The sequence below is a fragment of the Amblyomma mixtum genome, chromosome 7 (genome assembly GCF_055824585.1).
Source record: "Amblyomma mixtum isolate Tamu chromosome 7, ASM5582458v1, whole genome shotgun sequence".
Taxonomy (NCBI): Eukaryota; Metazoa; Arthropoda; class Arachnida; order Ixodida; family Ixodidae; genus Amblyomma; species Amblyomma mixtum.
The window spans coordinates 5,971,343-5,983,992 of NC_143018.1; the positions used below are offsets into that span (position 1 = coordinate 5,971,343).

General features: G+C 48.4%; 1 protein-coding gene across 1 annotated transcript in view; it reads right to left on the reverse strand.

Moving 5' to 3' along the window:
• Positions 1 to 1,132: 1,132 nt before the first annotated feature.
• The window catches only part of LOC149334848 (uncharacterized), a 162,285-nt gene continuing 150,767 nt past the window's right edge, over positions 1,133 to 12,650 (reverse strand). Inside the window, exons 3-5 of the mRNA XM_089553700.1 lie at positions 10,788 to 10,933; positions 9,050 to 9,185; positions 1,133 to 3,863 (exon numbers count right to left, since the gene is read on the reverse strand). Of these exons, the coding sequence (XP_089409826.1) occupies positions 3,623 to 3,863; positions 9,050 to 9,185; positions 10,788 to 10,933 (523 nt within the window). The 3' untranslated portion in view covers positions 1,133 to 3,622. The remainder of the gene's footprint in view (positions 3,864 to 9,049; positions 9,186 to 10,787; positions 10,934 to 12,650) is intronic.

Sequence of the window (12,650 nt, forward strand, 5' to 3'; positions counted from 1 at the left end):
TTTCTTCTGGCGATCAGTGCACCTTTTCCTTTCAAACACTTCTTCTGTGGAGCTAATGAAGTCCGCGTGGCATTCAAGCAAAGCGCCGCTATGCGCCGCACGTTTGTGGGCGATGGGAAGTATGTTCCGAGAAGCGCCTTCGAGAAAGCGCTGTCGCGCACAACAGCCGTGCACCGCAGCCAGGCACAACAGGCTCGTCAGAAAGGACCAGTTGGTCCAGTGACCTTTCTCCAACTTCTTGTGAAATATTTAAGCACTGGTTTTAACTGATTTTTTCATTTTACTGGTCGGCGTCTCTGTGTTTTGAAAGGTTTTAACCGAAGCACGCACCAGTGTACACAGCTGTGTTCACTGCGATTTTGGAGCAATGTATCGGAGTGTGCAACAGTTATCAGTGAGTTAGTTATTTTAGAGGGGCCTTTGTAATCAAAACAGGGGGCCTATTTTTGTGAACTAGCCGATGTAGTAAATACCATTTCTGAAAATAATGAGCCAGGTCGCAGGTCGTGAGCCATTTTCACGCGGGAAGGTTTTCTCGCCGATTTGCTACATTTCTGGTGTCATGTGTGGCTTCAACATAAATAACATCAATCCCCTCACCCCTCGACCGCTTATCAGACAATTAGACAAATCTTGATATTTTGATGTTACAGTTCCCAGGCATTGTGGCAGTTTGTACGAAATTTGTATGAACCCGTAAAACAGTTACCGTTGGCGTTTTCATTTGCAGACGAGAATAATTGTATTTCTTGAGGCCTATACTCACTACAAGAAAAAATATATCTCCTGATGAGTAAGGGTGAGCTCGGCATTGAAGGGTTAAAACCCTAGGGAGCAAGATGGAATGGGGTATCTGTGTTTTAGAGACGTATTTTTTTTTTTGCTTTAGGTTCTAGCGAAGTGAAAGGATAAGAAAAAGAAAACGTGCCAGTGGCAAAGCCAAACCCACGACTTCTACCCTTCATGCGTTTTGTTCTCAATTGAGCTACAACGACGGCAGTTTCCGCGTCTAGGAAATTTGAGGGTACTGGAGCGCCGCGTCATACCCTCGGAGTTAGGAGGACCGTATAACCTTTAGGTCTCAGTATAGTACCAACACTCAGAAAGTGCATCCTTGATAAATCCACAAAAATATTAAAACAATCGTCTGCGCTTTATTTTGAAAGCAGCAATTGATTTCAACAAATCAGTGCAACATCAAGGAATGAGACACCACAATCCACTCCACATTTCGTGTTCCCAGTTCCCAGCTCGTTCTGGGACGTGCCAACAGCAATCAACATATGCCAGCTTTTCTTAAAATAATAAAAATTGTGAAGTGGGATTCATTTTGCGTTCTTGCAAGAGACACTACACTAAGCTCGTTCCAAATGACAAAGCGAGCAGGAAACAAACGAGCTGAAGTTTATATCTCTGTAGTTAGTACCCTAATTCAGAAGGACATGTGCAGACGTACAAAAAATGGTGTCCTGCTACAACGAGCTGAAGGAAGTTCATTTCTAATATAGAAAGAAAAACTAAATCAACAAACTACGCACCACATTTGCTTACGTAATATCTTATCACCAATAAGCAACAGCTAAAAACGCGGTTACATGGATTCTGAAGGAACTACTTCAAACTTTAAAGGCGATTACCGAGCTTCTCCTTAACTAGCAGACGTATCAACAGTGCAGCTATGTAACATGATGACGTGCTTTGTGCCTGGTTCGGAAAGTCATAGTAAAGCGCTGTTGGTGCTTCTCACTACAGTGACTATGAAACTGTGCCGCACAGTCCACGTGATGTGCGCAAAGCAGGTTCGTAAAGTACCAAGCTATGACATTCCATGCACATCGGGCAGCTTCACAAAAGTACTCACGGCTGCTCTGGAAGCCGAGTTTTCGAAATCTGGCTGACAACACCCGCGTCGTATAACGCGTCCATGATCGTCCCAGCGACTTACAGCAGTTAGTAGCGTCACCACACCACCAAACACAAACAGTTCCAGTATTCAACCAAAGCTGTTGGCACAAGCCGCTAGGTCTTGATGACAAGCTGGCAGGGTTCATGTTGGTCACGGTAGAACAGGTGCAGAACTTCGAAGCAGAAGTCGTTTATCAGATGCAGTTTCGAAAAAAAAAACAATTTACAATTTACAACAGAATCATTATGACTCCTTGCTTACCGTGTTTCTTGGGAGACTTTCTCAACCGCCCTGCGCCAGTGCGCCGAGTACAGCTACCGGATTTTCTTGATGCACGCTTCTTGCCCCTCTATCCGGCAGTAACAAGCACTCTTCAGAGAAAATACCATGCAGCTCCTGAATGTCGATAACCCACCTCTTACCTTCGCCCTCTGCCCGGCACTGAAGTTAGCCGTAGTTTAAGAAAGAGGTTCAGTCAAATCATGAGAACTATGCCCTCTGATGTCCATGATGCGGCCTCCAGTTCACCCATCAGTATCTGGGCGTCCGCATGCCACGAAAATGGACGCCTTGTGTTTAAGCTGGTGCAGTTTCAACGCAGTACAACGAAATTCACGCTGCGTTTGGTGCCTCCAAACTGACGTACTATGTCTATTTGAAATAAGTCAGGTTCTCCGTTGTTGAACACTGGGGATGGTTAAAAATTCCAACGGGAGAGGCTACCATCGTAGACACCACGATGGAAGCATCGGCAATATGCCAAGGAAGGCGAGCATGGTCCTTACTTGAAGATGGCAGAGCGTGTATAGGCTGACAATGTGGCTGTGCTTTATTACAGAGAATGCTGCGTTTCTGTGCCTATATAAGATCGCCGAAGAAGCTGTACCCACATGGTGGAAAAGGTAGCAACGATAGATTGTGCGGTACAATCTTGATGTGCTCATTCATTTCAGTCACATTCCTTGTTACGATGTCGCGGCGAAAAGAAGCAACACTTGCATGCTAAACAAAAGATTCGAGGTTAATAGAGCATGCGATCTTATCGACTGATCCCACCTACGGGGGATAACGCGGAAGCGACTCCTTTCTGGAACTGCGATCTTTGAGTGCGCAAATTGATGAACGAAACTTTTACCAGCACTGTAACAGGGGGCTGTGAACAAGAAGAGACGGAAGGACAAGCGCTACTGTCTTGTTCCCTGTGCCCTGTTGCAGAGCTGGCAAAAGTTTTGAGCACGAACCAACTAGCTCAAATCTCCGTGTTACTGCAAAGTGATGATCAGCGCAACGTGGCAGGCATGTGGTCTCCGAGAAAGCAGTGGGCGATATAAATTCTTACAGCGCCAGCATCACAGCTGTCAACGCCAGGAAAAAAGGCGTCCTTCAGCGGCGCTCACAGTGCTTTGTCCAATGTGCCGACGCCATGGTAAATTCCATCGCTGTAGCGAACAGAGCCAAGCATGTCGTTTCCAAGGCATTTGAGTCCGAAACTCACAATCGGGTCCGGTGGGCGACTACAACTACAGTGGCGATCATCTGAAGAAAGCCTCCAAGTCAGCAAGCCCCAAGAAGAGGCACCACAGAGCAGCTAAGCGCGGACACCTCGTCACTTTGCCCATTGTCTTAAGGCGCTGCCGTCCAGGGAAGCAGAGAACCGCACTACACGTAGTTCGTCCCTTCTGGTCACATGAGACACCGACGAAGCAAGGATGGCAGCTAAGTTCTTCTGGAGGAGAGGTGCAGCCAAGCCACCAGCGCCATAATCAGCAGCACAGGGCGGGCCGCCTTTCGTGAGCAGCCGCTGCAGCTAGGCTCGTTGATGTGGTACCCCGAGCAATGTGTGGAAACCACATAGCCGCCAGCCTTGACGATGATGTCCTCAGCGAGCTCGGCCGCTTCCACGTCGCAGCGCAGGAGCACAGCCGTCTTGGCGCACTGCTTGTAGCCGTCCATTTGGCTGCACGGAAAATCATAGACAAGGAATCCTGAGGGTAAAGAGCGGCAACTTTAGAACGTTAGCTTACACTACGGCCGTTATGATGTCAACAAGCAGCTGCATATTTTTACATATACCCACATTGAGACTAACGGTGCAAACTTTCGGAAATTTTGAAGGCCGGGAAAAGAAACACTGCTCGCGGTTAAGCAATGCTAAGCACGGAACGTTGAGAGAAAGCAGGTTGTTGCAGGTTGGCACCAACGTCACGTACATGAAAGCGAGACTGAGGTGTCCACTGACCCAGGGAGCTAGTTGTACGCCTTCCCTTTCCTTAAAATCAACGTTCTCTACAACGTTGTCAACGCCAACGAACCCATGGAGCTAGGGGTATCTGTTACAACTGGCGCTGTTTCTTCGGCGGACGCGGTTGTTGCGACGCGCGTCTGTTTTTTCAATATTTCCTCTCACATATTTCAACTCTTCTGTCTGCACGCGGCAGCGGTTGTGGCTCAGCTGGCACACCACCATTGCTCCTGCACTTGAAGGTCAAATTTGGCGCCGGTGACCTTAACTTAACCAGGCAGTCATTTTACCGCGGCAACTCAGTATGTGCGTTCCAAGCGTTCTTAGAAACATCGAATTATTAACCTGTGGGCCCGATTGTACTGTTCAATCAGGTTGAAATTCCCGGTCCGGGCCTTTGTTTCTTGAACTCATGGCGGAGACTAGGAAGAGTCAACATTGCAGAGTGATGAGGTTCAGTCTCGGGAAAGAAAATAGTCCTCGCTATTTTTATTACCGTGGGCTTAATTTCCGGCTATGTTGTTGCGCCAACTATTATTTACTCACGAAAACCGAAAAAAAAAAGTGAGAATTAATTTTTCCACAATGATCGTTAGTTCTTCGTTAAGGTGCGAGATTTGAGGTATGCTGTCGCAATCTCACAGCACCACGGCTAAGAAAGATGGTGAAAAAAATTACCGACGATTACGTTACTTCCTAATGCGAAATTTGAGCGCAGCAAATAAGCTGTTTCAACTTTTTGATAGATTGAGGCAAAGAAATCGAGCAACACATGTATGCGCTATCACAGATTTTTTTTTTTTTCACACGTATTCCTTTAACAAAGACTCCACTAACAGTTCTTGACAGTCATGAAGGAAGCTTTGTGGTCGGAGAAATAGACTGATATATGTTCGACTTGGTACACCAATGCTTGATTCTCAAAGACGAGATCTATACAAGTGCCTCGCGAGGTTGTCACAGCCGTGGGACGCGTTACGAGCGAGAGGAACGGGATGTTCTCCCGCATAAGTGTTAGGAAATTGCTGTTTGTCTTTATGTCAACATTAAAGTCCCCCACTACTAACATCGGTGTGGATCGATGGACGGTTAATGCGAGTTGCAGGAAGTGCACGACGTCTTTCGTGAGTGCGGTAGGGGCGAAGTAGGCAGCTACTACCAGCAAGCCGTTGGGCAACTTTGCGGCGCACAGTTCGGCAACTTCATGTGACGTGCCAAACATTTCGACTGGTATTGCAGAGAGACCTGTGCGCAAGTAGATAGCGACTCACGCCGCTCTGTTGTGGTCTCTGCGAGCACCACAGCAGTATAGGAAATCTATGATTTCGAGAGGCTCTTCGGGATCCATCCAGGTTTCAGCAAAGCAAAGTACAGAGGAATGGCGCAGAATGTGATCGTGGTGTACGTCCTTGGCATGTGCGGCAAGGGAGCGTACGTTAAGAATGTGGTTGTGAATGATGAATCAAGTGCTGCCAGCGAATGACGCGTCCATTGGCTGTCTGCGTGTGTTACTGATGTGTGGTTAACATGTTAAGCTTCGCCTGTAAGAGTGGAACGCGACAGCGTCTTGCAACGCTGCCAGGGAGTCCACAGAACGCCATCGCCAATTCGGCTGTACGCCTTGCTGGACGGTAAATTTATTTTTTGAGGAAAGGAAATGTATCTCTCTCGCATATCTGGGTGGACACTTGCACCTCGCCGTAAGGGAAAGGGGGAAGATGGGAGTGAACGAAGACGCCGTATTAGCTAGACGCGCCTTTGTTCATTCCAAACCATTCAGCTGGCACTACGGAGTGGCTAGCGTGCTCGTATCGCACTCCGGAGACCCTGGTTCGATTCCCCAACTCGACCAATTTCGTTCTCGGTTTTATTGATTTATGCGGTCTAACTAGAAAGGTTAATTAGGCTATTTCATATTTATATTCTTGTATTTCTATCCATCGTGTTCTGTCATTAACCTGTCAATTGTTGGAACTGTCTAGGATGTTCCACACAACGTATATGAAACGAGCAACGTCTTACTGAGTGGGGAAGTGCGTGGTGGTGGATTTTTTCAGCAGCGCCTCCTTCCCCACCTGCCCACATTCTGCAACGTGCTCGCTTTGCGGGCAACCAGCGACCTGGCTAACCAGGCCGGCTACCCGGGCAGGCCGCTGCTGTCATACCTGCTCGGTACGGCGCGCACGCTTTTCTTTCCTGAGCAGAATGTCGGCCCGACAGCCTTCCAGCAGCCTCGGTTTTTTTCAGCGAGTCTGCCAGACGCTCAGGTCCCTCACCGCAGCGCTGCCAAAGGTGGAGCTTTTCTCAACCCCCGCCTCTCGGGTATGCGAGCTCCTGGCCATACAAGAAGCCCCACAAGAAATATTGGCGCTTAGCAGAGAGGTGCGATGGCGGGACCTGACGTCGTCATCCCTTCCCGCAGACGTGCGAGACTTTGGTTGGCTGCGGGGCTGGCGGGCCCTGCCTACGGCAGACCGACTGGCGGCTTGGGGCGTGGCCCCCTCCGACCGATGTCCGCAGTGTGGCCTTGTCGAAACCTTGCCGCATGCACTCTTTGAGTGTTCTGTTGCGAGGACATTTTGGGTCCTCATGTCGAGAATGTTTGGAGCGACCCTGGGCCCCAACTCGAGGTTTCGCGACCCATTCACAGCACGGGGCCTTCGTGCTGTGGCGCCAGAGAGGTGTGGCGGCTCTGCAGGGACGACCACAGAGGGCCATGTACCCCATTTTACAGCGGGTGCGTGCACGCATGTTGGCCCAAGCCTGCGTGGACCTCGTGTCGCTGGAGGAGCACCAGTTCCTTCGGCGCTGGTCCACTCGTTTCATCGTCGCAGGCAGGGGCCGCGTGTCGGTACGGCTCCTACCGTATTAAGTGTGGCGTGCCCGTGTGGTGCGCGTTCTGTTCGCGCGTTCTGTTCGCACGTTCTGTGCGCGCATTGTGTTCGCGCATTGTGTTCGCGCGTTGTTTTTGCGCGTTGTGTTCGCGCGTTGTGTTTGCGCGTTGTGTTTACGCGTTGTGTTGGCGCGTTGTGTTCGTGCGCGAGGTTTGTGCGCGTGATTTGTGCGCGTTTTAGTTTGTGCGCGTCACTTGTGCGCGATGATTGTGCACGGGCTTTTGTGCGCGGTTTTTAAATCCGGCGTGCTTCCCCCGCGCGTTTGGACTCTTGAACTTTCTTAGACATGTTGTGTTCTTGGACACTTAAGTTCCCCGCGTGTGTATGTTTGCACCGGGCGACGTCAGTCGCTGCAATGTACCTTTGTTTTGTAGAGGGACGGACGTCCCTTTTTGTTTAAGGGTCCAATAAACTTATCTTCAAATCTCCTTCCGCGGACGCTGTTGTCGCTGCGGCGCGCGTCTTTCTTTTCTTTTCTTTTCTTCTGACCTCTTCATTCTCCTCTATATTAATTAGGCTAATTGATTAATTGCTTAATTAACTAAACTCAGTCCAACTTAGTTGCAGCATCACTATACGATCCCTTTGATTGGTTGCATGGTTACTAGCCAAAGTACAATTGGCCCCATTTGAAATTCGCGCACTGTGACGTCACGAGCATTTCGACCAATTGAAAAGCGTTACATTGGGGGCGGAGCTGGTTACGAGGCCGACGCCGACGACGACGCGAAACCCAGGAACGGACGCCAAAGAGCTGTGCTCTAAAACAAGCCCATCATCATCGTCGTCATCAGCCTTTTTGCGCACACTGCAGGAAAAAGGCCTCATTCAGATCTGTCCAATTAACCCTGTCCTGTGCTAGCCGCGTCCACCTTTCCCCCCAAAATTCATCTCATCGGCCTACCCAACATTTTGCTGCCCCCTGCTACGCTTGCCGTCTCGGAATCGAGCGGCACTCTTAATGGCCAGCTTCGCATCGCACGCCCAACCAAAGCCATTTTCTTCTTGTTGATTTCGACTAAGATGTTACTAACCCGTGTTTGTTCTCGGACACGCTCTCTCTATTCCTCTCTTAACGTTACTCCTATCATTTTCCTTTCCATAGCGCAGTGCCTTGTCCTCAACTTAAGTTGGACCCTTTCGTTAACCACCACGTTTCTGCTCTTTAGGTAAGTACCAGTAGAAGTCAGGCTGATGATGATGATGATGCTTTTCTCTTTGTCATAATCCGACAGTACCTGCCAAATCAACTGCTGTTCGCTCTCGAGGCTTATGATATATGTGTATATATATATATATATATATATATATATATATATATATATATATATATATATATATTAAAATACCAGACTATTTTGGAACCTAATCATAATACTACTAATTATGAAGCACTCCTCTTGTCGTTTTTTTCTTTTTTAAACTGGAAGCCATCACCACACTGTCAGCGTTTACCGTAATAACTTCATTACATGCCTTAATGGTTGCTAGACCATACTCGTTTTTTTTTTTTCGCAGTGTTCATGCCTCGGGGAAAAATCAGAGCAAAACATTTTTTTTTTCGAGCCCTCCCATCACTCATCTAGACTTGGCACCCGCCCCATCTATTGTACTTAATCAGTAGAGATAGAGTTTTCTAGTTTTGGGGGTTCTCCGTTTGTAGACAAGTACAGGACGGACAAACACTGCCTGCTTGGCATCGAGTGTCGTGCAATGCTTGAGCCATCACAGGCCAAGAAGAGGCGTCGCGTGCGTAGCCTTTGTGATTGATGCTTAATGCCCTTGCGCTACATTTCAAACGCACGGGCCAACGTACAGCCGGCCAAATCTTCAACTGGCTTTAACTGGATTTGGCGGGGTGTACACAGAACACAAGGCAGAACACACTGCAGTGCCCTAAGCAACAACAAAAGCAGAACAGGCCACATTTGCTAGTGTTAAGGCATTCAGAAATCCGCTTGCAAATGGAGCCTGAAACGTTCCATGCAGCTGCGACTGAAAGCGCACCAGCACGAATGTCGTATCTTGTCCTGGGGGCTCAGCGTCTGTCCCTGTGTCTCCGCACGCTGAGCCATGTACACGGAGGCGCACTGGTTGTAGTCGTCCTGCAGCTCCTTGTAGCACTTGGAATGCTTCAGGTAGGCTGCACGAGAACATAAAGAGCGACCTCTGGGCAAGAGCTGAAGAAAGGAGAAATTCTACTGCTTAGGAGATATCAGTGTACGGCTGGGCGTTCGTGTCTGTGCTAGAAATGGGCTGGAAGTGCCGGTAAGATCTGCGTGCGGTCCTTCTGGTTGGTCACAGGAAACCATTCAGTCTCTTCTTCACCACTGTCCTTTATTCGGCGACGATTGGCTGTGCCGAGATCACCAGTGGGCCATTTGCCGAAGAGATAAAGTTACCGAGGGCAGCAAAGCTGATGATGGAGCAAAAATCCAATACTGCTTCTATAGATATCGATATACACATGTATGTACAATCCCAACCCGTAGCACCAGTGAGCAAGGCGCTATGCCTGTATTCTCTCTTCCCTTCAGCATTATGGCAATCTTTTTCTCATAATTAGGTATTCCTTAAGCGACAATCGTCATCACAGTATTTGCGAAAAACGAGGGGGGGGGGGGGGGGCGGAGTTGGTTGCGCACTGAAGAAATGCACGTTAAAGAACCCCAAATTGTCGAAATTTCCGGAGCCCTTCACTACGGCGGCCCTCATAGCCTGAGTCGCTTTGGGACGTTAAACCCATAAACCAAAACAAATCAGAAAACATAAGTAACCAGCTGAGCTACATTACCGCAATAATACTGAGATTTAGGTGCAAGATATGGGCGGTAACTGAACAGTTCAAAGCAAGAGGTATGTAATTAAGGTGTATGGTAACATAAAACAGATCACACAATGCAAAAGTTACGGAATACGGCTAAGCATTGAAGTCCTGAGTTATACTAGGAAAATACGGCAGTTTGAATATGTAGGTTGCACATTAGAACTCCGGCACTTTCAATACGTCGTAGGTTTTCTGTGATATGTAATGACGTAGCATTAAGTATTTTCTTCTCTCGTTGCCAGCCTTACACATGAAAATGCGATTCAGAAACTTGCTATCCCTGAAGAGAAAAGTATATAACAGCTGTATCCTACCGGTACTCACCTATGGGGCAGATACGTGGAGGCTAACAAAGAGGGTTCAGCTTAAGTTAAGAACAACGCAGCGAGCTATGGAAAGGAAAATGATAGGTGTAACGTTAAGAGATCGGAAGAGGGCGGAGCGGGTGAGGGAACAAACGCGGGTTAATGACATCTTAGTTGAAATCAAGAGGAAGAAATGGGCTTGGGCAGGGCATGCAATGCGAAGGCAGGATAACCGCTGGTCCTTAAGGGTAACGGAATGGATTCCAAGAGAAAGCAAACGTAGCAAGGGACGGCAGAAAGTTAAGTGGGCGGATGAGATTAAGAAGTTTGCGGGGATACAGTGGCTGCAACTGACAAAGGACAGAGTTAATTGGAGAGACATGGGAGAGGCCTTTGCCCTGCAGCGGGTGTAGTCAGGCTGATGATGATGATGATGATGATGATGACATAGAGAGTGGCGACTGAAGAAAGTTAGCCCTTGTTTGCTGACCCCTTTCTGTGTCGCGCTGTTCCTTTTTCCCTCCGTTTATTAACTAACTTCTGCACTGCTCCACCCTGCCTGTGGCGAAGCGTGTCAGGCAACAATGTGGTTAAAGAAGGACGGGCCACTCACTGAGCCTGAACCGGGACCCTTCCCGGCAGAAGTCCTCGATGAGCTGCGCCGCACCGCTGGTAAGCCGCTTGTAGATCTCCCGCTGCTTCTCGTTGAAGCAGCGGTGGGTGAACGCGTTCACGCAGTCCATGGCGCCCGTCAGGTGGCTGCGAGGTCAGTGCACCACGAAACAAGGTGAGAGCTGAGGGAATTCGCCCGTCGCGCTAATGCACGAGGGTCTCTCTAACGAACGAAACGGCAGCAGCGGTCGCGCACTCGGGTCGCTCCATCCCCACAAGCCTTAGCGATGCTAAGCTCTTGCCACGCATGAAAACGGTTGAGGCTGTCGGTAGGAATTAGCGACTTCCCTGGCTTGAACAGAATGTTGCAGTTGTAAGCACTTAGTAGGAGTCAGCAACGCTGAATACACGCGCCGGTGAGTGGCTCTGAAGCGCAAGTTAGTGCCGTAAACACATGGATAGAAAAGTGGTAGTTGGCGTTCTTTACAACCTCAACGAACTTCATTGGCAGCATAGTAGATGCTATTCTGAGACCTGGCTTTGTGGTCTCTATGCTATCTGCAATTGTCTTGTTCTGTAATCGAGTGACACTAGTCGCGAACTGTACTCTTGTATTTTTTGAGGGACTGTGGTCCCTTATCGTGTAACCATGGGGTCCAATAAAATTCTCTTGACTGTCTTGTTCTGACATCTATACATGCGTGCAAACAGTAAAAAATAATAATAATAATAAAAAATCAAGAAGAAAAACATCTTAACCTGATGTTCTATACCGGTGACGATAAAGTCGTAATACGCGCAGCCATGTTTCAGAATACCAACGTAGCCCACAAAACAGCGGTGAACACGTACGCACGTTTGCGTCCCGAGGAAGTACCACACGCTGATTACTAGGCAGTTGACAGTACGTATAGCACGCATCATGACTGTATTTGTTTAACCTTATTCGAAAGTCTCCTTAGAATATAATTTCTACAAGTTGGCCTCAACAGTACGCATCCCTGTGTGAGGAATCGAGCACTTGAAATCTGACGCTCGGCGTGAAAGATCGGTTCGACTGCTGAAACATGAGCGTGCGCGACTGGAGCAGAAGAAGCAGTTGGGTCGCATTTCCTTACCACACGTGCCAAGATCGGGTAAAGAGCCCGTGGTCGATACGCTATAGCTCAAGAGGCGAGAACCAACCCAGAGCAAGGAGTGCCGTTCTTTCGGGCAGAGTAAATTGGTTGCGAAACAGCTCAAGAGGCAAGCGGGCGTCGGTTCGAACACAAAGCAAGCCAGAACCCACTGAAGACAAGGAAAGTCGAGCTGCAAAGAAAAGCGTACAGAACACTAAGGAAGAAAAAGCCAGTGATCCTTCTTTCGAGCCACAAGTCACTGGCGGCTTGTCTTAGAAACCAGAGCAGCAGGCTTTCTTCACCACCTTTTCGTGTCTCTCTCAGAGCTAGTGGCGGCAGTGGTTCGATTTCAGCTGTTTCTCCGCGCACTGATTAAGTGGAAGTAACGATTATTGCAGTCACCGCTGTGCGTGGGCGGCTCGGGCATCACAAAGACACGAGCGTAGCCTCGCAGAGAAAATTTATCAAAGCGTGGTGCAGCAAGAAGGCATGGTTAAAGTTGATGCTCTTCATTTGGCACTCACGATAAGGCACACTCTTCAAGCTATCATTTCAGGAGACATGTGAAACCACGTTCTATAATATTCATAACACTTACTTTCTTGTCGCACCAGAAAAGGAAAGATCCGCCAGTCAATTCGTTATAAGGAACACACGGCTTAGGAAGGCAATCATTAATGCGCGCTAAAAATGTGCCATTGAATTTAAAAAAAAAATCGAACGAAAAGCTGCGCCGATGACGAGGA